General features: G+C 39.0%; 1 protein-coding gene and 1 long non-coding RNA gene across 2 annotated transcripts in view; one reads left to right on the top strand and one right to left on the bottom strand.

Annotated features, from left to right (window-relative positions):
* Nucleotides 1–10565: 10565 nt before the first annotated feature.
* LOC148224435 (uncharacterized) lies at nucleotides 10566–15265 on the bottom strand. The gene is made up of 3 exons (XR_015802608.1): nucleotides 14525–15265; nucleotides 13453–13522; nucleotides 10566–12288 (listed from the first exon to the last, which is right to left on the bottom strand). It is a non-coding gene; the product is annotated as an uncharacterized LOC148224435 (long non-coding RNA).
* Nucleotides 15266–15369: 104 nt separating this feature from the next.
* The window catches only part of RNGTT (RNA guanylyltransferase and 5'-phosphatase), a 167751-nt gene continuing 157398 nt past the window's right edge, over nucleotides 15370–25722 (top strand). The window contains exons 1-3 of the mRNA XM_014877786.2: nucleotides 15370–15522; nucleotides 21294–21403; nucleotides 25605–25708. Coding sequence (XP_014733272.1) covers nucleotides 15459–15522; nucleotides 21294–21403; nucleotides 25605–25708 — 278 coding nt within the window. The 5' untranslated portion in view covers nucleotides 15370–15458. The remainder of the gene's footprint in view (nucleotides 15523–21293; nucleotides 21404–25604; nucleotides 25709–25722) is intronic.

Consider the following 25722-nt stretch of genomic DNA (forward strand, 5'->3'; position numbering starts at 1 on the left):
TTGTTAGTGATTAGTTGTTGTTGAGGTGTTTCACTTATTGTGTTTCTTACTTGGAAAAATAATTTGAAAGCTAATTTAAACTCTGCTCTTGCATCTGCACAGAGACTTTTTAATGTGATTGCAGATCTGGTTTCAGTCTAGGTCCTCAGGCAATAATTTCTGACAGTGATGTCATTCATGTGATGAAAAAGGAACGACCGACTAGTGAATTGCAAGCATGAAGAAAGCAGTAATTATACTGTTTGGGTTTGGTTTTTTAATATTTTTCTGAACACATCAGCATTTTTGAAGGGCAGATTTAACTGAACTTGTTTAAGTGACTCCTGTTCCCCAGTGTCTGCTTTGTGCCTTTGCCATTCCTGGGGTAGGCACAGCCGAATTGATGCCAGCATGTTCTGTGCCCCCACAATCGGTATCGGTTGGTAACCACATGGCTGCCGTGGTTTCCAGCCGCCCTGTCCATAGCTGCCCCCGTTGCTGCAGGAATGGTGACACTTGCCAGCATCTCTGTCAGCACAGCTCTAGTGTCAGCCCTGCCTTGAAATCCCGTGTGAACTGCCTGTGAGCTACGTGCAGCTCTGTAGCTTCTGGTGAAGCCGGTCCTTCTGCAGCCATACACTTCTGCACTGCCTTTTTGATCCTAGTCCAGGCTTTCTTGTGCATATCCTGTATTAATGCTAGCACCTTTCAGCTTTTGGATGTCGAGAGTGAAAACTTTCAAGTTCTTTTAGCCTTTTTTGCTTAGTGTATGGAGGAGCAGTGTAAAACCATGTTTGGATTTTCCAAGACATTCAAATGGCTTGCATATATTTCCTTGCTTAGTCACTCAGCTTTACAATTGGTTGCTTTCCTTATCAGCTGCCAAGTGAACTTTCATTGTAACAAGATGGGCAAGGCCAGGGAAGAAAATTAGCAAAATAAAATGATGTGCTTAGCACTAAGCAAAGCCAGATGCAAAATTAGCTGTGGACTAGGAATGACTTCTCTACTCTGAGAACCACCACTGACTCCATTAAGATTTGGCTTAGTCTGATAATTTTTTTTTCAAGTGTAAAGTCTGACTGTGGAAATCCTTTTTTTGATTAAGGCATGGTTGGTCCTGCTTAATTTAGTGCATTTTTAGTCTTCCCTCCTTTGTGAGGTTTTTCTATTCCCTGACTCTGATCCAGTTCCATATCTGTGCTATTTAAAGAAGCTTTACCAGATAAAACCTTACTACAGCTGAAAAAAATCTTGTCACACAAAGCAAGAATGAACTTCACCAACAATTCACCTTTTAGACTTTTTTTCCTGTGTTGCTTAACTGCATCAAATGTTCAATAAGTAAATAGGTCAACTTTGTGTGTGTCTTGTTTCTAAAATGCACAAAATTTTTGGCTGCAATGTGCAGCTTTTTGGTGGTACTTATTCCCATGAGTAAGGTCTTGACTGAGTTACCAGTGTGAGGAACAGCATGAGAGTTGAATCCAAGAGCAAACTTCTTAGCATTACAGATTAAACTATTTTGAAATGGTTTCAAACAGCATGCTTATACTACCAGAAGACAAAAAATTGCAAAGCTTCCAAATTATCAACAGCTCTCCAGAGGAGTAAAATCAGTTCTTCTAGCAAACTGTATTAGCCAAAGAGACCTCTTGCAATAAGGTGTCATCCAACATGAGACAGGTTCTGGCTGTCAGATGCCACACTACCTTGTCCTGATCAACCCTAGTGTGTACTCTAAACAACTCTTAAAAGAACAGCAGATCATGTTTATGATACGGTCACAACCTGGTTTATTGCCTGAAAATTACTTTGAGAAAAGAACATTCCTATCAAAATTATAAATTAGTCTAATTAGTACTTTTTTGTGAGCATTGTCTGTACTTCTGGCATTGTCCCCATCCTGGAACCTCCTACCATGCATGTAAGAGCACGTATGGAAAATCCGTGACACTTCTCTTTTAGAAAGTTTGACGCAGTAACTGCATCAGATGCAGGAATTGAAACACGACTGAATTTCACATCTGCACCTTCAGCTTAGTGCCTCAGGAAAACTTGTTACTGTTGTTCTCTGTTGTTTGAAGCTCCAAAACTAGAGATGTGATCAATGGACTTGAGCCCTGAGCTTCCACCTTAGCAGTCAAGATCCTTGTGCCCCCTGTTGCAGTAACATTACCCTTGTAACAGGAAAAATTATAACCAAAATTTGAAACCTTCCTGCAGTTCTGATTCCCTTCTACTATTTACATGTGTTAGAAGCCATGCAACAAACAAACAAAAAACTCATAACCTCTTCACCCAAAAACTATTAACTGATCCTCTTCCCAAGTCTGAGAGAATATGAATAGGTTTGCTGGCAGGGTTGGACTGTCATGTGCATTGGCCAGGATGCAGCAGCACTGCATAAGTGGGAGAGCAGAAAAGCAAAGGTAAAACGACCTTGATTATTTTCCTAGATTACAGCTACAAAGTGCTGCTTGTTTCCAGAATTTGAGTTAACTTTGCTGTGATTAATTACTATGAAGTACCTTTGTTGAAAGTAGATTTTTATCAGAGAAGGGTAATAATTTATATCAGTGTTTTTATTTTTATGAATGCTGGAGAGGTAAGAATCCTAGAATTTTATCCAATACTGTATTTCTTGTCTCATTGTCACCAAGGAAGTTTTTCCCTTGTTTTCTTTACAGACAAGTTGGAAAAATTCTCACCACTGAACCTGCTTTCAAGACAAAGAGCCATGCCCAGTGAGTTGTTCAGAAGGGTTTAGTTAAGAACTTCTTTGTCTAGAAATACATGTAAATTAAGGGAAAAAAAATTCCACAAACTTGCCTAATCCGGGGTATCTGGTTTGTCAGTGGGATTATTTTACTACACTCAGTAGCTGAAAATTCAAAAATTCCCAGGTTGAAATCTTAGATTTTTAATAAGTGAATTTCTTTCAATATCCTAATATCAGCAGTGAAGTTTACCAGTCATTTTCACTCTAATAAGATTTTTTCTCGTCTGAACTTGAGCTGGTGCCACTCAAGGAAATGCTAACCCGAAAATAAACTCCTTTAAAGCCAAAGTATCATTTGACTTTGTTCCACTTTCTGTTTTCACTGCCTATGCAATTTGTTTACTCAGTGGATTTTTTTCCAGGCTGGGACTTTTCCAGTGACGTGTCCTTAGCTGGAAGGTGAGGGAAGTTTCTCACCACTGAGCAACATTGTGATTTTCCATTTTCCAAAACTTCCTTGTGTGCCATTTATAGTTGATGATACCAATCTAGTTTGGTTTTGTTTCCCTCTTTAAAGAAAGAGATGTGCAACTACAAGCCTTTTATCTCTCCTGCTCCGCTGCCATCAGCTTTCTTTTGTCTGCTGAGAGGAACTGGAAAGTTACAACTGTGTCCCCACCCCCTCTTTCCCTCTCCCCGTTGTTCACCATTTTCGACAGCCACCAGCTGTACCCCATTTCCCCTGGCAAAACCTTGTTCTGGACCTCATCAATTCTTGGTGCTATTCTCTGATCCCACTTATCTTCTGTCTGCAATTGCATGACTTACTACATCTGTGTTACTGTTCTGGCAAGGCACCAGCCTTATTAGCTCAGTTACATCCTCTTCTAGCTGCCCTTGTTGTTTTTCATTCCTGTTTGCCTGAAATTTCAAATGGCTTATCTGCAGATCCTGGCCAAGGCTTCTGCTGCCTACCTGACCTATTCTCTTTTGATGTCATACATTCCTTTAGCCTTTAAAATATCACAATAAATTACCTTATGCTTTCTTTTTCTATAATTGCTTGCTGCTGTCTTCTGCAGTGCTTCTTGTATCCAGAATAGCCACCACCAACTGTCTTGCTTTAAAACCAAGCCTCAGGCACTGGCAAGTCAGAAACTACATATATAGCAGATAATTGTACTAAACAGGAGGCATTATAGAAAAACATCTGTAATTGGAGAGAGTTAGGCCTTATTATTTGGTTCTGATCTATTTTAATTATAAAGCCAACAAATGCAAATAAAAATTACAAACTACTTGCAAAATAATGCTAGTATAACTGTGAGTGCTCTGACGTATCTGATAAGAGAGGTGCAAATCAATCAGCTGCTGCTTACGTAGGCTGCCAAGGCTGGGTTATAGAACACCAAATAGGATGTGACACAGTGATGTGATGCGATATGTGCAAGCCCTCAAAGCAAACTATATTGTTTTTCTTTTTAATCATTGAAACATTAAGTAAATACTGTAGTAACGCTACTGCTAAATGAAATTCTGGTCTCCCAAAATCTTCATTTTGGCATGCATTCACACAGGGTTTTTGCTGACTTTACAAAGAGCTGGATGTATTTTTGTGGAAGTTATGAAACTCAGTGGTATGTGTTTTATTTATTACTTGCAACAGACCTTGGAAAGAAATTGTGGTAAAAAAGGATAGGATGGAATGTTTGGATTACAGAATATGCCAAAGCAGTTACTTTTTTTTGTTCACCAAGAATCATGTGTACATACTTTAGTATGGCAAATCACTTCCTTTTTGACAAGATTATTCATACTGTCTGTGCTGCACACAGACAGTGGAAAAAGTGCAAGACATGACCAAAACACTACATAAGTGATAAAACATCTGTTTCAAAACAAAAATTAATGTTGGACTGTACTGAGTAGAATAGCTGTAAAAAGTCAAGCTTAAAAGTTGTTAAAATTTGGGTTTTAATAATGGTCAGCTGTGCAGATCTTAATAAGTATGTACAATCTTATTTATTAAAATACCTATCCCCAATGATTGCAAAGACTTCAGTCCAACCTAATGCTAGGGTCTGTTTCTTACACTTTAACTGAACTGATTGGGACATCATCAAAGTAGGAGTCATGGAACATGTTTCCCTTATGTGTTAATATAAACCAGAAAATTTGTGTAATTTGTTGATGACTACTGGAAGTTACGTAGCACTGTAAGAATTTTTGGTTGCGGCATTCATTCATCAGCACTTACAGTTGTGAAATCACTTGTACATGCTCTTTGCCCTTGATTATTTATGCTATGCTTCAAAATAAGGGTCAGTGCTTTGTCTCAGAAATAGTTCAGCTTGGCTAACAGACAAAACAAGACTGGGACAAAACTATATTTGTTTCTCTACCAATCTATAAATGAGACTTTGAATTAAGTATCCTGATGATATCCATTTGCACAATATCTGGGAAACAAAATTTTCCTGGGTTGAATATAACACCGTGTTACACATGCATGGTACACATAGGGCAGCATGACTTGTCACTGCTGCCTGCTAGATAGCCTATCTTTAATAGTATGTATTACTTCTATGAAGTAATGCTGGATGATGCAAGCAGTGGGGAGTCCTATCAAAAGGTTTCTCTGTTACACTGCTTTGTGTGTTAGTTTTTTTGTTTTGTTTGTTTGGGGTTTTTTTGTGATCCCTGTTCAGTTCTTAACAGTTCCTCTAGGGAATGCTACTACTGAGCCCTTTTTTCCACTCCCAGTTTTCCTTCCTTGTCAGTGGATTCTTTTTTCTAGGTTATACTGTTGTTCTAAACAACTTCTAAGAAAGTAAATTAACAAATGTACTTTGTGTATACATCATGTTGGCTCAGCCAGTGTGCTAGTAGGCTGAAATACTTGTATTTTGGTAACCTATTCAATAGCAGGTGTAATTGAAAGTGAATTCTCACTGCAGAAGAGTTTTTGCAGTTGCTGCAGAAGTGGCATGCCCTTAGGGCAGAAAGAGATCAGCGATTCCACAGGGAGCTCTGCAAGCTTGGCTCCAGGTTACTTCTCTAGAAGGCAGAATAAAGAATAAATAGGGCAGGTAGGTGGTAGATTGCTTGTACCACCACAGATTGGCTGGGGGACTCTGCGGGGCTGGCAAGTACTCACTGCAGGCCACCCTCTCCTTCAATGGCAGAAATTTCTGTATCTCCAAGATGATTTATGCTGTCGAAACTGGATGCACAGTTACTTATCAGGGTTTTGGATGTAATGGTCCATGTAGAAGAAAATAATTGACATTAAACAGACGATGAATGTAATTGAACCATCCTTTGTAGCTGTCACCCCGTTTAAAAAAAAATTATGGTGACAGTGGGTGTCAGTAACAGATGGAACAAAATATAGCTAGATCAGGAACAATAGGGGATATAACCCTAGTTTGATGACTCCGGTTATCTGAGAACTGTCCTGGGTTTAACTTTTTTTTTTTCTATTTTGCAAATCTGAAGAGACACTACAATAAAATTTCCCCCCCATTCTTCAGTTAAAGTATAAATGACATGTTTTTTTCAAGATCTGGATTAATAATGTCAGTTCTAACTTTAATTAGTTCAGCATTACACATAAGGCTGACCCAGATTTCTTTGGTAGATCACAAAACTAAGAAAATCTGAGGCTCTGTTTTGATATTTGGCTGCAATGCCAGGCATGTGTTAAAGGTGCCTGAGCAGCTCCTTTCCTGCCCAAGCCATGCCCATTTGTTCCTTTTCATCCACTGCATTTCCCTCTGAGTTTATCCAGACCCCTTGTGCAGCCACAAAAAAAACCAGAGCGAGGAACTCCACCCAGCTGAGCCAAGCAAAGAGGGAGTGGAAGACTTGTTTGTTTTTTGGCTGCATTGATTCCCAGCCTTGTCCCACTGCACAGTTGCTTAGCACAAGGGAGGAATCCTTGTGGAGAAGAAAGGGTGTTCCAGCCAGATGCACACAGCTGAGATAAGGGAAATGCTCAGAGAGGGTTTGCAGCTGCTACCATTTAAACCATGTTGACCCACTGCCTACGAAAGTGCATTGCTTCTTTTGGTGGTTGGGTTGGTCCCAGGAAAGAGGCCCGTAGTTAGAAGCAGGGTTGCATTGAAAACAGTTATTAATGCCTTAGAATTTAATTTTCTTTTCAACCTGGCTGAAATTTCAGCTACAAAGTGGATAAAGAAGATCACCTAGCAACAGCTCTACCCGTTTCAAAGCTGATACAACTGCAGTACAGAGAAGAATAGAAAATAATGAAGTGGGCTGTTTTTCAGGACAAAATGTCTTGTCTTTTCATTCTCTCTGTTCCCTCTGTGGTAATCAAACTTTGCATCTGAGACAAATAATCAAAACAGGCTTCCTATTTTAAAACAGCATAACCTTGTGTATTACCAGCATTGTGAAAATGTTGTTTATATTCATTTGGGCATCTTTATCTCTGTGTTGTTGTTTCAATAATTTAAGTTTAGTAAATCATTTTTAGTTCTGTTCATGACTCTCTGCTGTTGTGTAGGAACATATGCTGGCAAGTTTTTCTAATTCTCTGTGTTAGAGAACATGTACAGGTCAGCCCTAAATTCACCAAGACTTGTAAGTCTTTCCCTGAGGTTTAGAAAGCCTAGAATGTGTGACATAGTGGGTCTCTGACAAAACATCTAATTATAAAAAAAAATACAGTATTAAAATAATTTTCACAGATCTAACTCCCAGAAAGTAGAAGGACATGAAGATTTTTCTCCCAAAGGGGATTTTTGAGAAGCTGTTTCTGCAGGGCTAAGCTAGATACATGACCTCACAAAGTCACTTTTCCGAAGAAGTGTTAACAGTTTCCAGTAACAGCCTGCACTCTTTCAGAGTGTACAGATAGCAAACCCAAAACATTAAACTACTCAGAGATCTCGGAAATTCATTTCATGCAAGTACAGAGTAATTTTCTTACCTCCTTCCCTTTCTGGAGAAACTTAATCTCTCTGAGTAATTCCCTAAAAGTCCATCTGGACAAAGATATTTTCTACACTGAGTGAAGGTTTGAGTATAAGGATGACAAGGGTTTTTTTCATTAATTTTAACCTAGTTTCAGGAGGTAAAACAAGCAGTGGAAAGATGTGGCATTGAGTCCAACTGTGTCTGTGTGAACAGCAATGGACCCCAGGCACTATGTTCTCTGAGGCCCAGTCTATTCCATCATGTCCATCATAAAATGTCATTGTTCTGTGAAGCCTAAAGTGGTGAGAATGTGAAAGGAGCATAGGAAGTTACAGACATATTCCAAACAAAAATTAATTTTTTTCCCCTTTCTCTAAGGAATGCCTGGATGACCAGAATTTACAACCTATTCAACATTATTATTTAAAATTACATTTGCCAGTTTATTCTTAAAGTTCTCTAGATCAGTGGTGCTGCAGATGTAGGATATGCCTCCCTCTCTCTACTTTAGAGTGAGGCTTTTTTTGGAAAGAGTAGCATATGTTCTTGTACAGCTTGTTCCACAATGCATACTATCAGAAAGTGAAACTAACCTCACAAGAGCAACGTTTGAGCATCCGATTATATATATAACCATACATATATATTACCATAACTTAATTTGTATAGAATATATATATTCAGATTTGATTTTCAAAAAGCCTGTGAGGCTGTCAGGCTGATCCCTCTCCTTTAGTCTGTATTCTGTTCCTTTGCCTTTGGCCAGTTTCTTGGGGTATTTTCAGGACTTCAAGCACCTTAAAAGAGAGATTGTGGTCTTAGTTTACTTTTGTACAGTATGTTACACGTATTTTGTATAATGAGGTCTTATAAATAAAATCAGGTCTGTATGTATTTTCTCAGGTACTTTATTATAGCTCCTACATGTATGATTCTTCACAGGCTATATATTCACATAAAAAATCATAGCATATATATCTATAGGTACAAAATTATGATGCAGAAAATCTGAGAGAGTGCCCATAGGTAATAATCTTTTCTTTGTGTGACTGATCACATGTGAAAGATTTTCTGCCAGTATAGTAACCCAGATCTTAATCATCGTGCATGCAGGTTTGTAGGCTGAAACACTGCCAATCCCTTTGCTATTTCAGGCTATAGAGAAGTGGTAACTCTGTAACAGCTATTTCTGCCCCAGTCTGCCTCCTGCGCTAACCAGCATACTCCATTAGTTTTAACCACAGCCTCCAGTCAGGGCAAGTTTTTTATTAAGGTACCCATATTCAGGCAGTAGAGGAACTAGAAAGTGTAGCATCAGAACACTGCTCTACTTTGTGGAATCCAGTCACTCCCCAGCCCAGCTCTAAAGACTATGAGTCATACTTTCCACTTAATTAAATTAGATTAGTTTCTCATATATCATGTCATACTTTACCCTACTGCTAGTCATCTCCCATCGTGACATTTTAATGGTTTGATTACTTCATCTGTACTCAAAGCACACTACTATCATATGATTCATTTTATGCAGTAGAACATATACTCTTCAGTGTTAAATGTGGATATTTTTTCCAGTGTGGATTTCCATTGAAAAGCATCCTTCAGAGCTGATGCAAGTAAGGCCTCAGTTGTCTAGGTCAAACTGTAAGAACACTGGCAGACCAGTGTTAACTCTTCCAGGAATGACAGGCATCTTTCTTATAAGCTTGTTGTCCAGCTTCTTATCTCTGATACATCAAACACACCATCATTTCAGCTGTAGAGGATCAATAGTAAGGCATCTTGTTTTTCAGGCCTGCAAATGAGTGCTTGAAGCCACAGCTGTGTCCCTCTTCAAGCACACAAATATTCTGGACAGGCATCTTCTTCCCGAATAGATCTGCTGAGTAAATCATCTACTAAGTAAATCATCTGCCATGTCTGCATGTCTTTGCCTAAGACTGGTAATGTCCCCCCTTGCAGTGTGAGATTTACACGTCATCAGTGCAGCACACACGTGTTTGGTGGTGTAGACTGATAGCTAATGGTGATTACCCCAAGCATGATCCCCATTCCAGCGACCTGGATTTAAATCAGCTCTGTCCCAAGCTCACTCTGCACATACAGAGATTTACTCCACTGATTGAACTAACACTGTGATACCTTAGAGTCTTGAGCTAAAAGGAGACTTCAAGATTTAAATAGACTTGAAAGGAGGCTGTATATATAGCATCCATTACTCTGTTAATTTTATTACTCTTAGAAAAAGGAGGGTATAGTCTATATTCTACTGAATGTCTGGGTTGAAATTTTATTAAGAACTGTATCATAACTTCGCACTAGGGAATGATTCCAGGAGTTGATTTAGCTATTTTATGCTGTTCCCTATTTATTTTGGCTAGGAAAAGTAACTGTACTTTAACTTACATCATTCCAAGCCTGTGAGGTTGTGGTGCCCCCTACTGTCAGGAAGACTAAAGACTGGTAATTTTGTTGCTGACTTTCTCTCAAAGCTCTCGTTAGAAACAACACTGTAAATGACATTTTATTTTCTCAAATATATTGTGGCACTCAAAACTTTCTTTTAACATCCCTTTTTCATACTGTATACACATAAGGAATAAAATCACTTTATTTTAAAATATTACTTTCATAATTTGTCTCAAGTTAAGTTCTTAAATGTTTGTTGACACAAATAGGAATCAATTTAAAATGTTGCATTCCTAGAATTTTCTTTTGATTTTTAAGAGTCAGTGCATATGCATACATTTTTAAATGTAAAAGCCTACATATGTATTAGAGAACATAACCATAGGTAAGCATAATATTAACTTCCACTGAAATCTAAAACTATGCTTTAATTTTACTATTTTTAGTTGTTTTTTCTCTTACGGTACCATTAGAATGTACATACTATTGGAATAAAACACAACCACCATAATAAAGTTAAAATATTTATTTGCCAGTACTCATCCATCCCCACAAAAGATTCATGCATGCTGAAATCAGTCATAAAAGAACACTCTACTCCTAAATCAGTTTGCCATGAACATTAAAACTAATAAGCAAGGAATAAATCAATTGAATCAGTAAATAAAAGCCATATTTTTCTATGTTCCATATACTTACAAGCTTATTGCATCAAGTCTCTTTCCAAGTGAATACGTACGCCACAAGGTGATGAAAAATAATATTATATGAATCACGTTTGCATACAGTTAGCTTCTTTCACAGTTACTTCCCCTTAACTAAATCCTTTTGCAATCTCAGTTTTGCAAATAATCTGTCTGTTGGGGAGGTTTTGCTTGTTTTTTTTTTTTTTTTAAGAAGTGTATTTACTAGCTGGAGTCAGAAATGTCTATTTCATAGAGCATCTCAAGGGGTATTTTCCACATTCCATTCATTATTACTTTATGAACACATGGAAAATAATGCTATACTGAAGCAGAACAGTAATAGGGTCACTGACCTGTATCACTATAGAAGAGGGCAACACCATGTGTTCTTCTGCCAGGAGAAGTACCTAATTTATTCATTTTCTGTAGAACAGGTAACTTACATTAATAATTTAAGTAGCTACATAATTTATGACATTAAAAGTGTAAAATTATTCATCAGCAACAATTTGGGTAAATGTTCAGTACGTAATTAGGAAAAAAGAGTTAAAACGTGTGTGGTTCCTGTGTGGTATTTCTTTAATGGTTTAAAGTCAAGGAAGAACAAAAACTGAGCTCCCAACTACCTAAACCAACATGGCTGAGCTGAAGCCAAAGTGGTGATACTCATGGCACAGAGGATTAACTGCATCCTGAGAAAATGACTTCTTGATTGTAGTGTCTGCTCTGCCAGGAAAAGGATTAAAATTGGTGAGCAGAAACCAGAGTTAGGTGTACAAGCATCTAAGTACCTCTAAGACAAAAGAAAATTGATATATAGTAAAGAGGAATGTTATATCATAGACTATTAACACCTTGCAGTTTTTTTCTCAAAGCAATCCTTGAAATGACCACTATGGCCACCCTCACAGTCCTTGTTCAGACACAGACATGTCAGCTTTGGAAAGTCATAGGAAGACATGAAGGACTTGGATTCCTCTGCTGCTACACCAGAAGAGTCAGATTAACTGTTGGTATAAAGGCAAGCAGGACATGCCTGTTCACAAAGAATGATGTCACATGCAAACATCACCAGATGCCTGTGTAAATAGTTTCAAAGTGTCTAACGTGGCAAAATCCATATATATGCATATAACACAAAATATCAGGCCTAAACAATTACTTGACTTGTGCATTGCTAAATAAAAAATACTCTCCCATTTTAACAATATATATTATATATATAAAACATGATATTCATGATCTGCAGCTCTTACACTTGTTTAAAAGCTATCAGAATCTTAAATCTAGGTGATGAGAATAGATGAGAACTGCTCATTAATGATATCTTTTTGTACTAATCTTCCCCTCTCCAAATGGTTTAGTTCCTAATTTTGCCATACTGCTGACGTTGCTGCACGTTCCTCCCAATTTACTCAAATCAGATACTGAGTATTTTGCTGTTGCTCTTTGCTTCTCACCCTTTCTGAATACGCCTTGCACTGGGTTCACTTTCTTTTCTCTCCAGTCTTGGGCACCACCTGGTGTCTGACTTGTTGGTTGTTTGTTCTGTAAAGGAAAATAAGCACTTCATTTCAAACAGCATAAAGTAATATTATAATGGAAGTGCATTTAGCAGTTAGGGAAAATAATATGATTCGTCTTTTTCTGTAGCAAGACCTTCAGTTTTAGGTAGGATGAGAAGATTAGTATCTGATGATGACAAAAGCCTTCGAAGACAAAATTCAGAAACTTCTAACATGAGAACCTAATGACTCAGTTATGCAAACTACCTAACTGAACACCTCAATTACTATGAGAGGATATTCTAAGGAAGAAATTATGTCTAATAAAATCCAGTTATAAAATGCAGGAGGAAAATGTGTAATGAAGTTTGTAATAAATTCTAGATGGATTAAATTATTTTAATTGTTTTAATGTGTTTGCAGAACCTAAGGGCTTCCTATTATATCTGTACACACAGCTCTGATTAGTTCTGAAGCTGTGGCACCTACAAGCTGTGACTTGCAAAGACAGCACATCTGGCTTGTGGCAAAACAGAAAGTGCAGACAGAACAGTACTGAAATGTAACTGGAAAATTAGGTACAAAAATAATCTATTGCTGTTGTTTCCCAATGCTTCACTGAAACCACCTGTACTGGTTTTGGATGATGATGCCTATATAACTTTGATCTTAGTTACAAGGTGCTTATAGAGCTTGAGTTATAATATATCAATATAACTTAAATCATGACTTTTTATATACCTATATAAACTGAGTCATAGTTTTTTATACCTCTATAACCTGAATCATAATTTTTTATGCAATGTAATGGTTACTATATGGTTAACTAGTTGCTTAGTGCTGAATAGACAAAAAAAAAAGAACAAAAAACTCGCCAGGTAGATAGCTTTAGAGATAGATAAGTACAGTACTATGAAAAATTGGCAAGTGAAAAGCCAACTAGCCACAAAACAAAGAATTTAGGCCGGTTAAGACCAGACAAACCAAGGAACACTGTAACTGCACATGCTCTGAAGACAAAGTTGAAAAGTTCAGATGTGAAGAAGATCTTAGAAGCCTTCATCAAAGACCTCCAACAACCCCTGAATTGGGGAGACCCAAGTGCAGTGCAAAAGAACTAATAACCTTGAGAGCATACTCGGAAAATTAGTTCCTGGGCATATGTGATGATGTTGTAGTGAACACATTGATACTAAGCAATACTTACTGTATAAATATACCACAGCACTTCACAGGGGTGGCCAAGTTAGGTGTACAAATCCCTCCTACCACCAGAGCTGCAATAAACAAATACCTGCTCTTTAGCCAGTCTGTGGGGATTTATTTCCAGCCTATCTTGCATGCATCACTGAGATAGTTAATTTTCATAGTAGTAGCTTGTTGGGTGCTGCATTTTGCATTGGTGACCAAAACAGTATTGGGAACATTGGGACATTTTAGCTAACGCTGAATAGGTCTTGCACTGCTTCTCATGCTGCCCTGACAGTGAGCAGGCTGAGGGTGCATTTGTGGAATTTGTCAGGGGAACACAGCTGGAACAGCTGGTACAGCTGACCCCAGCTGACCAAAGGGATATCCCAGACCATATGATGTTGTTCTCAGCAATAAAACATGGGAGAAGGAGGGGACATTTGGAGTTATGGTGTTTTTCTTCCGAAGTCACTGTTGTGAATTATGAAGCCCAGTTTTCGTGGAAATGGCTAAACACATACCTGCCAATAGAAAATAGCAAATCAATTCCTTATTTTTCCTTATATTTATTTAATCACTGATCTTTCTCACTTTCACCCTTCTGATTCTCTCCCCCATCCTGCTACAGGAAGGACAGAGTAAGTGGCCGTGTGGGCTTAGTTGCTACAGGAGTTAAACCACGCCACACCTTAAATATTCCTTTCACATGGACAAACACTGCAGGGCTACAATTCTTCAACTGAGTCCATGTAATAGACCTCTTAAAGTCCACGGAGAATTTTCACAGGCATTCTGTATGGAAACAGAATGGATACGTTTTTGTATGGAAAAGTTTTTAAGCCTATTTCTCTGCATGCCATCTTTCTGGGTGTGCTTTTTCACAAAAGAAATAGAAGGCCCAGGACAGAGGTATCTCTGCTGCACTACCAAGCCTGTTAAATCCTGATTAGAATAAGCTGCACTACTACAAAGATCCACCTATTTCCACATTCACTTCTGGCTATAAGGGAGCATCTGGCAAAAAGTGAAAGCTGAGGAATTACGTCTGTCCAAGCTTCCAGCTATTTTCAGCTCAGGCCATTTCTCACCTGAATCAGCCTGCTACTTCAGTAGCCATGGATTACATTCTCTTCGGAGCACCTGCTCAGTCTTCCCTGAGACCTGTGCAAACTCTTCATTTGCAGCAGCCTTTGCCGACTGCTCCTGTGGCTGGACAAACGATCCCCGCAGCTGTTTCCATCTGAGGTCCTGTTACTTTCCTGTAGTGGCTCGAAGGTGCTCACTCAGAATCACAGAATCAATGAGGTTGTAAAAGTCCTCTGAGATCGAGTCCAACCCATGACCAAACACCACCACTTCAACTAGATCATGGCACCAAGTGCCACGTCCAGTCTGTCCTTAAACACGTCTAGGGACGGTGACTTCACCACCTCCCTGGGCAGCCCATTCCAATGCCTAATCATCTTTGTGAAGAAACTCCTTCTAATGTCCAGCCTAAACCTCCCCTGGTGCAGTTTATGACTATGTTCTCTTGTTCTATTGCTGGTTGCCTGAGAGAAGAGGCCGAACCCCAGCTGGCTTCAGGCTGCTCTCAGCCAGTTCTAGAGAGCGATAAGGCTCTCCCTGAGCCTCCTTTTCTCCAGGGTGAACACTCCACCTCCCCTAAGTGCTCCTTAGGGAACTAGTGCTCCAGCCCCTTCACCAGCTTTGTGGCCGCCCGCCGTACAGAGAGGAGGAGCCTGTAGCAGTTCACAATCACCTCCCTTTCCAGCCCGCCCCGCTCCCCAGGCTGAGGAGCCCTCGTTTACGCTGCCCTCTTCCCGGCCGGGCACCACCCCTGGTCTCGGAGCCCCGGAAGCGGAAGCGGCTCCCGGCGCTCCGTGTGCGGCGGCGGCCGAGGCGGAGCCGGGTCTGAATGGAGGCGCCGCGGGCGAGGGGCCGCTGAGCGCCCCGGGGCAGCCTCGCACCCCGCGCCCCCTCCCCGCCTCCCTCCCTCCCCCCCGGGGCCGCCCGGGCCCCGCCATGTCCTACAACAAGATCCCGCCGCGCTGGCTCCACTGCCCCAGGAGGGGACAGCCCGTGGCAGGTGAGCGCCCGGCCCAGTCCGGCCCTGCCCGGTCCCGGGGCGGCAGCGGGCGCGGCCCCCTCCCCTGCGGCGCTCCGCTGCCCGCCGGTCCCGCTCCTCTTCAGCGCCGGGGGCCGCCGCGGCTTCTCGCTCTCTGTCCCGGCCGGAGCGCTTTGTCCCAGGGCTACGGCTGTGCAGTGTTCCCCCCCAGCTCCCGGCCGGTGTTTGTCCCGGACCTGACTCCTGTTGGGCGGCTGTTCTCCTTAAAGCCCGGCCCGCAGCAGCGCTTTGCCTTGAGTGCCTGGCTCGCCCTCCCTTCGGCCGGTGCCCCCTCTGACACGGACTCGCCCCGGCCTCACCCAGAGGTGCAGGGGTACGGGCCCTCTCCTGCCCCCCGGAGCCTTAGTGCTGTGCTCTCGCTTCGCACTGGTTCACTTTCGGGCTAAAACTTTTCCTCTCTCACATCTGATGAGATGAGCCAGGCATGCAGAAAGTGCCATACTGGGGCTACTAAATTGATCAGAGGCTTGGAACATTTTTCTTAGGAGGAAAAGCTAAGGCAGCTGAACTTGTTCAGCCTCAAGAAGAGGTGTCTGAGAGGGGATCGCATTGATGCATATAAATATCTAAAGGGTGGGTGGCAGGAAGATGGAACCAGGCTCTTCTCAGTGGTGCCAATCAATAGGACAAGAGGCAATGGGCAGAAACTGATGCACAGGAAGTTCCACCTGAACATGAGGAAGAATTTCTTTACTGTGCAGGTGACTGAAGTGGAGCAGATTGCCCCGAGAGATTTTTGAGTCTCCTTTACTGGAGATATCCAAGATCCATCCAGACACAATCCTGTGCAATGTGCTGTCGGATGATGCTTGAGCAGGGAGGTTGGACCAGATGGCCCTCTGTGGTCCCCCCACCCTGACCAATTCTGTGACATCAGTCCTCTGTGCAGCCTCTTCCATGTGTGGTTCTCTTTTTCGTGAATGCTCTGAAGTCTTATCTGTGTCAATTAGTTACTCTGCCAACTGACGGTGCCCTTCCAGTCACCAGCGTGTTCCTGAGTTCTTTAGCTGGAAAATGAGTTAAAGTGGTGTACTCCAGTGTTACAGTTGTATTTCAGGGTTTGTCAGTTGTTGCTGTCTTCTTGGATATTATATTCTTGCCCATAAGGCACTCTCTGGGTTGTTACTCTGTATCTAGTCTTCTGGCATATAGTGGCAGTGAATTCGATATCATCTAGAGACACATTTCTGACTGTGTGTTAACCATCATACTGACTTCAGGTGAATTCTTCCTCTGCTGCCCTGGTATGAGATAAAGTAAACAAACATCTCTCTTTTCAGTTTTCTCAAGTTTTTTTTTATAATCCCTACTTGTTGAGTTTTTTCCTCCATATTTTCTAGTTTTCACTCCTTTCATATCCCTCTCTGTGATGATGTAAAGGTATGTTTTCCCACATGTGCTACTCAGTGTGTTATTTAAACTGGCGCTGTGCCATGATTTGCCTAATAGTTACAACTCCTGTGTTTTCTATCCCACATTTCCACATCATCTCACATTTTTTTGATAGCATTTGGTTGTGGAATGGAAGACACTGATGACTATATTTCGAACCTGAGACATCTCGGTTGGTTCAATCCTCAGTAATCATCAATATGCATTATTTGGCATTTATCAGTACTTAACATCAGTTGTTCATTTTGTGGGTTACTGATTTCCCTCAAGTTCCTTGTATTTCTATGAACTTGGCTCAGTTTAATAACAGCTGTTGGATTGCTCATGTCCATTATCTCTTTCTCTTGATCATGACCATGTGCATTACTTTGTATCTAATGAGAGAGATTTGATAGCCTAAGCCTTTGACCATGACAAAAACAGACTAATGATTCTTTATTCTATGTTTTTCTTCTCAGCAAGTTCTTGATCTCTGTTAGTTGTGGCTTTTGTTTGTCTGTCTTTTAAGCCATGGTTTCTCAGAAATAGCAACGTAGAGTAAGCGCGAATGAGGGTCATCAGTGTGTCATCTGCTGTGCCATCACTGCTTGTGTGTTTGTTTATTCAGGAACTGCAAGGTAATTCTTTTCCATTCCATGCAATCATGCACAGGAAGTTAATGCACAGTAAAAAAACTGAAAGTGCTTGGCTCATTTCTTTGGGTGCTTTATCAGGGTGTGTTCTCATTTACTTTATTTTTAGTTTTTTAGTGTGAACAACTTACCAGAAGTAATGGTATGCCATCAGTCTTCTTCCCTTTTTTGCTGTTTTACATTCAAAGACATCTAGCAGTTTTATGTGAGATAATTTGTAAGGGTTTAATTGATGTTGGTACTGTCTCCCAAATATGTTGCATTTTAGTTTTAATTAATGTTTAAATCAGATTTCTAAGCACCTGTATGCGACTTTATTTCCATCTGATAGTGTTGTCATTTCCATAGTAATAGTGTTGCTAAGCAAGGTTTGTATGGCTTCCGTGGACTCATATTCATCGAGTGTTTGATCGTGATGCTCTTGTCTCATGGTTGTGGCATCTAGGATTTCTAGATGACCTCAATACAAGTACTAATGAGGCCTGAAACTCTGCTGTTGGTGAGATTGGGTTCATTCAGCTTAACAGGGCTCTTCATCCTGGACAAGGTGAATTCATCTATGTCTCCCATTATTTTCCATTTCACTTCTTTAAATATTGGTAGTTTTGTGCCACTTTTTGGTTTTATGGTACCGGAGTTCCTCAGAATTGCACATTTTCACATATTGCATTGTAATAGAACATCAGTCATTTCAATGAAGAGAGCTTTCTCTGAATGCTTAGATCTGAAGTGATCAGGTTACTACGGCCTTACTGCCTTGGCATCACCATCTCAGCAAGTATCTGCTTTTCATGACCTCTGAAAACCCATTCTCTTGGCAATTTTGCTATGGAAAGTGCTAGCAAGATATGAAAGAAAAGGCATAAGAAGTGTCTCAGCAGTGGTTTCTAGCCTCCTCCTATTGATGCATATTAGTTAATCCTGTTCTAGACACACATGTAGCATGCAGAGCTGTGGGATATTATGGAAAGCATAATAATACTTAAATAAGAGTAATGCTTCTGGTTCAGGAAGTTTCTGAACTATAGCTTGTTGTAGTTGGGGAGAATAATCTGATAATGGATTGTCATTGTTTTACTTTCTTTCCTAGTTGTCTGTTATTGGTCTGTGTTGGTGATGACATACTAGGTGAAATGGATGCTTTGATCCAGCATAGTTCTCTTAAATCAGAAAACTGCTACTTTTTAGAGATATTGGGGTTTTTCAATTGTGGATTTTACCGTTTAATTTAATTCCCTTAACCTCAGTCGCTTTACCCAGTCTAGCCTTCCTAATCAACGCTCAATCTAAACATACCATGGTCATACATAATTATGTATGTCATGCTTTGAGTTGATAGCTTCATGTCACAGAAAATTAGCTAAATTAAGAGTATTTTTTCACTGGTATGCTCTAGAATTTAGATTTGAAGATAAAAAATGTGCCAAAGTTAGAGCATGTACATGTAGAAAATGTAATGTCTCACTTTGATTGCAATTGTTCACTTTGATTTCCCTCAGCTTTATCCACTTCATGTCTGTGCTCTGATATACTGGGCTCTTATTTTTAGAATTTTTACCTATTTTTCAGTCTAAAGAAATACCATCTTTTAGACAGGTAACTAATTTGGAAATTGGTTTTTAATAGCCACTTTCCAAAACTATTTGACAAATTTGAACTTAATTGCCGAAGTAGGTAATCATCAGTTGTCAGCCTTAGAGTAACATTTTGAAGTTAATTTGGAAATTCTATTGAGAAGTTACAATTAGTGTCATAATGTAGTTTAGATACTTGCATGACTTGGGATGCTTTGATATCCATGTAAAGTACCACTGTGTTACTGTTGGATCACCTAATTCGGCATATGATTTTTTAATCTTCAAAAGCTTGTGCATGGAAGCTTAAGTTGAGTTGCAATCAGCTGTTACTGCATTTCTTTAGCATAAGATGTAAGGCAAAACTGTAGAAGAGGCAGCAGCTGCTGCCTCCGTAATACTTGTCCATATTACTCAAAAAGTTTAGAAATCTTTTTAGAATTAAAGCTTACATTTTCAGTAGCTTGATCACACATAATGAGAGGCTTGTATACACACAGGGAAGGGATGTACAAAAAGCATCTGTACGAAAACCAAATTGCAAATTTTCCAAATAGAGAAGAAGAAAATGGAATTTGTAGAAGCTGAGCACCTAAATACTTCCAAACATCTGTGTTTCATCATTGAAAGTCATAGTCAATGGGCTCTATATGAAATATTCATCACTTACACAGCTGTCTGTAGGTATTCAAATACTGACGGGGATGCTGACTAGACTTCTTTGTCTTTCTTTTCCTATCAGTGAACAGGAATGTATTTTGGTTGCTCAAAAAGAAATCAGAGTGCAAATCAGACACTAAATCAAGGTTTGCTACTAGGAAGAGAATGAACATGTTCATTCCCTGTTCCAGAAGATGGGGAACAGCAGAGTCTTCTGTGTGACTGTACAGTCTCTTATAGCATGCTACTATTGTAGCCTTACAGTTGTAACGTTCAGGCACTTTTCCCACTCTTCTCCCAGCATCTTGTAAAGGATGGTGGTTTTCTTATGTGGCTTGTGACTTATGTCAGTGCAGGTCCCATTCTTGAGTGCTTGGTTAAAAAAGCTTAGTTCCATTCTTTGTGTTCCATGATGAATGAGTAGATGTGTTAGTGTGGGTGTGACAAGTGGCAAAGTCTAAAAACTTTCAAGCATGATGTTGTTTTGCAAAAATTCAGGTGATTATAGGTTTTTTTTTTTTGTTTATATCATGTAAATTTAGGATTTGCATAATCAGTTTGTACAGAGGGGTATTAAGAGTTAAAGTGGAAGGGCTAATAGAGAGAGAGGCTGAATGATAGTGTTGAAGGTGACAAGGAACACTAGCAAGAAAATTAGATAGTTGAAGAAATGAGGAGATCGAAGAAAGGTATCCAACACAACAGCCTTTACCAGGGTGGGTGGAGGATGTATAACTGTTGGGATGAAAGGGCAAAGGGCAATAAAGTGAAATTTTTCTAACAGTCAAACAAATTGAAGTGACTATTATAATTTATTACAGTTTTATGTGAGTGTTGATTGTATGACAGAATAACTCTCCTTTTAGCTGTAAACTCTGGAATGGTCTCAGACAGGTGAAGTGTGAAGCTGTTCCTCATGTTGCTCGCTAACATCTAACCTGAGCTAACCAGTTGCATAAAGCTTCATAGTTTCCGCATCTGTCTGTCTTCTGTGGTTTCTAATGTCTATTTCATGGAAGATAGATACTTATTTGAGACTATGTAGAGTGTTGTTAATTTTTTTTTTTTGCAGGGATCTTTACTGTATGTTAGATTTGCAGGTAATCAAAGCTGATGTTTACATGATTGGATGATAAACTCATTTTAAAATGCTGTTTTCATGTTTTCAACTGTACTGAGTTTAAATTGTCTATATTCTGTTGTGCTGTAGCCCCCAACTTAAATCACACTAAAAGTTAGCTAAGAATGTTAACTTACTCTATTTTAGATGAACTTATTTCCTTTCAACTTTTAAACTTGTGAATTCTGAGAACTCCTAATTAAAAAATATTCCAATTTACTGTTGACAGTACTATTTCTGCAATTATTTATTATTGAAGCTGAATTCTAAAACTGCTCAGCATGTTGCTCTGAAATGCTAAGTTCTAACTGTACATATGCATAAAATACTGCAAAATTTTATTATTTTTCATAGGGAAGTTTTTACCTTTGAAGACAATGTTAGGACCAAGATATGATGAACAGGTTGCTGAAGAAAATCGTTTTCACCCGAGTATGTTATCCAACTACTTAAAGAGTCTGAAGGTAAAGTTACATTTTCTAATAATTGAAACATTGCTTTATTATTAGTGTTTACTCAAGTGTTGCTTTTCAGATCTAAGGAATAAGTGGCTGATGGCTTTGTTTGGGACACGTGTACAGAAAGCGTTTTTTAAGTTTGTTTACTTTTCCAGGTCTCCTCTGCAATTAATGGGTTTCCAAAAGTGTTTTCTTACAGGTTATAATTCTCTAGACTAAACAAACCCAGCTCCCTCAGCTGTTCCTCATAAGAGACCCTTCATGAGCCTTGCTGCTCTTCTCTGTTCACTCTCCAACACCTCGAGATCCTTTTTAAAGTGAGGGGCCCAGAACTGAACACAGCACTCGAGGTGTTGAGTACAGGGACAGTCTGTGCAGACCTGGTGGCAGATAAGCTTGGGGCTGTGGCTCCACCCTGAAGCTGCTGGGCTTAATTCTCCTTTCCCAGTATTCTTCTCCCCCAGCCCAGACCTGAGAATAGCTGTCACTTTTGCCTTATCTCAGATCAACTTACAGTCAAGGGCCTCAGTCAGGGGGCCCATTCAGGGTGGGCTTTGGTGATGCAGCTTTTATTGGTGTAGCTTCGTTATACAGTTTTAATAGACAAAAATCCTTCATAAAAATGTTTAAGCCATAAACTGTAATATTTCAGTCTCTGGCATCTAAATTCTACTTCAGTTCCTCTTTTACGTATTATGTTATTTTTGACTCTGACTAGATTTGATAGGCATACCTGGAAATTTTCCCAAACCAGTCTTATTCATGTTTTAAGTTAATTTAAAATTTTGTGCATATTTTGAAGAAAACTTCACAGCCTTAGTCAGAATTTCTAAATGCTTGCCTCCTTAGTAATCTGCTACCAAAAATAAATAATCATGGTGAGACTTTGTAGCCTTTCCAGTAGTCGCATCTGTTAGTTCTGTTGTAATGCTACAAATTCATGTTTTGAGTGACATCAGATGATTAGAAGTTGATAGTAAAATTAGTAGCATGAGGATCCCCACTTACATTTTGGTAATTTTGATTAACAAGCAGAACATAGAATTTCTCTCAATCTTTCTGTTCTTGTCAAATCTATTACATTGTGTTGGACCCTGGCATTGTTGATGAGTGTTTGCTATTTAAAAATATATATTTCTTTTTTATTTGCCAAGTTATGTAGTGGTTACTGGAGTGCTCTATTTGTAGATCAGCAGTTTACCAACAAGCCAGCAATGACTTCACAATAAATGTGAAATTGAGGAGCCCTGTAGGAATGAGTTTTCCCTAGGTGAAACTACCTCACTGTGCATGGTTCTTATAATTTTATTGCAGTGTGTTTTTTGCTGCTAATACTTTGCAGGTTAATTGCTTCAGAAAACTGGTTGTTACTTATGTCCATGTAATTTAGCTCCCCCCAAAAAAAGACTTCAGCAGAAACTTTTACATCTGGATTTCTGTAATAGAGAGATACTGCTGTTACCACAGATTTTTGAAGGTACCAGTTTAGCATTTAAGACAACATCTGTTTGGGAGGAACTGTCTCTAACAAGCTTCCTGTGTGATTCCTTTTTTCCTGGAGCTGGTTGCTGAAAATCTGAATGTTAGAAACTGATTTGATTAGCCATGACAGCCTCATTTTTCTTCTGATTGTCAATATTGGCATAGTATCTTAATGTTCTCTTAAACGAATTGCAAGAGCAGTTGAAGACAGCATGAATAATTTTATTTTTTTATTTATTTCTTGAGTAGGTAGGTTAGTACAGTTTATGCTTTATACAGGTAGGTTTATTTCTGTCACAAAGAGCTAGAACATTTGTTAACTCAAAAGAATGTTTGGGTAATTATATGGTCAAGTTACAGAGTTCCTGTTAGGAAAACTACTTACCAATTTTCAGCCACATTATTTTTTTCACAGATACATTCAATCACTGATCTAAACTATTTTCCTCAAACAAGAAATGAAAGAAAAAATTTCTGAGAATGGAGTGAGTTCAGTGTATTGTAGTATGCTCTCTCCTTCCTGGGGAGGATATTTTCAATCTCCAGTGTCTAAAGAAAAAAGTTCTGAGGTCGTACAGGGGAATCTAGCAAATCCCATTTCATTGCACAGCAGCAGATAAACACATGCAAAAGGCATTAATAGCTGGGGATATCTGGAATGTGAGGAAGTGAAGGAGAGGCTTTTGTTTTGTTCCAGTGGTACTGGTGGTTTTTTTACATTGATGTTTTGAAAATCATAGTTGTACACCTTTATATTTTGTATAATCCCCCTGTTCTTTAAATTTTTTTTTATAATTTTCTTGTGCTTTACACTCTCTGAATTTTAGTGTGTTATGTACAGTCAATCCTGTGGACTGAGAATGCAAATAATTGGGCTTTCTGTAAAGCAGGAAAACTGTTTTCAAGTCTTATATGCTCTATACACCTCAAATGCCTTTATAGCTTTGGATAAATTACACTCGATGCCTGTCTGCCTTATTGCTCCATAAAGTGTGTGAGGAACAGTGTCACTTCACATGAGCTTCAGTTGTATATCATTGAAATGATCTGTAATAATGGCAAAAGAATAGCAAGTGAAAAGTCCTACAGGCCTGAATTAAGTAGTCTTGGAGACATTTGCAAAATGCTGTAGGGATTGGAGAGGAAGGAAAGTAATAATTGAATTAATTGCCTTTTATAATTCCCACAGAATTAATCACTGTCTAGGATGCTGTCAGTTTCCATGCTTAGCAGCTCGATTGACACTTTCTTTATATTTAGAAGTTTCAGTGGTGTAACATTGTTTTTCAGGTGGACCCCCTTGTGAGGCGGTTTCTATTTCTGCAAAACACAGTAAAACACAGAGTAAAAAAAGAATTCTGAATACAATATGCAAAATTGACAATGAGAAATTCAGAACTGATCTGGATATTACTTTAGAAGTTGTAATGCTCTTGACATAACATCATGATGCTTTCTAATATTTATTAAATAAAAGTAACATGAAAGTATATATACAAATGTATATCATCAGAAATCTGAACATGGAGAACTATCTCTAGATAATTGGAAATTTTCCTTTAGAGGTCTACTAAACAACATATCCATGTGAAATAGCTATTTTTGAACTGTATGCAAGTTATAATTGGATTTTTCCTTTTCTCAGTTGTGTGGAAATGGTATTCTACTTTGTTTTTTTCCAACTGCACTGCTAAATTATTGCCAGTCTGTTGGTCCTACCTGAAAGCATGACATTGAGGTTTTTTGTTCAAAAGCAATTGCTTGCACTTACAAGAAAGTAGATCAGAAATACTTTCTTTGCTCAGGTGTGTTAGTGAGCTGTTTTTACACAGTAAAACTGGTAGGTTTGTTGTTGGAAATTTTGTTTGGAACAACAGTCAATAGGATATACTTTGATACTCTGTGTGTTTTGTGCCAGTGGAATTTCTGCTTTCCATCCTTCTTGAAAATGTAATAACTTCCACAGGGCTCTTTTAAAAACCTATTTTCCAGCTATGAAAGCAAACACTAAAAAACTAAGTTGATACACAAGGAGACACATTAGGGTAGAGTGGGCAAGACATCCTGAATTCAGGGATGCCCTAACGTCTGAGTGGTTGACACTGCCACCTTAGCTGCTGACAGCATGTTTGAGTATCTGAAGTTGTTTTGCATTTCAGCTTTAAATAAGATGTTTTTAAGGAGTCAATTAATTGGATTAATTTTAAACTTGAAAATGTGTTCATTCTTTTGCATTGTTTTGCGCTCTAATAAGATGGGTATATTAAAATGAGTTACTTTTTCTGAGAGCATACTTATATGGAAGTCTCAGTAGTTAATTTTTCTTATGGTACTTCCACTGTTCCAGTGTTTAGTAGTGTTCTGCTTTGCATAAGAGCACTTGATTCTATCATGTTTGCCTTTTTAGCATGTTAAAGTAATTCTTTACCAGACTTCCCTGCTGTTAGCAGAATTTTCTTATTTAAAGTCATTGGCTGGAGCAAACTGAAGTTTTTGAATTGATGACTAGTGCTAATTTGGACACCAACTTTCACAAAGAAATGCAGATGTCTGCAATGGTGGTAAAATGCAGATTTTACAAACAAATGCAATATTTAATAATTTTTAAACTTACAAAAGTAGCCTGTGATTGCTTTTAATTATTGTGTTTTATAGACATTTAGTATTTATGCACTGATATTTGAACCACATATATAAGTTTATTTTTAACTTTTTTGTTTTTTAGGTTAAAATGGGTTTGCTGGTAGACTTGACCAACACCACTAGATTCTATGACAGAAATGATATAGAGAAAGAGGGAATTAAATATATAAAGCTCCAATGTAAAGGGTAAGTTGTGTGCA

The sequence above is a fragment of the Sturnus vulgaris genome, chromosome 3 (genome assembly GCF_052056855.1).
Source record: "Sturnus vulgaris isolate bStuVul1 chromosome 3, bStuVul1.hap1, whole genome shotgun sequence".
Classification (NCBI taxonomy): Eukaryota; Metazoa; Chordata; class Aves; order Passeriformes; family Sturnidae; genus Sturnus; species Sturnus vulgaris.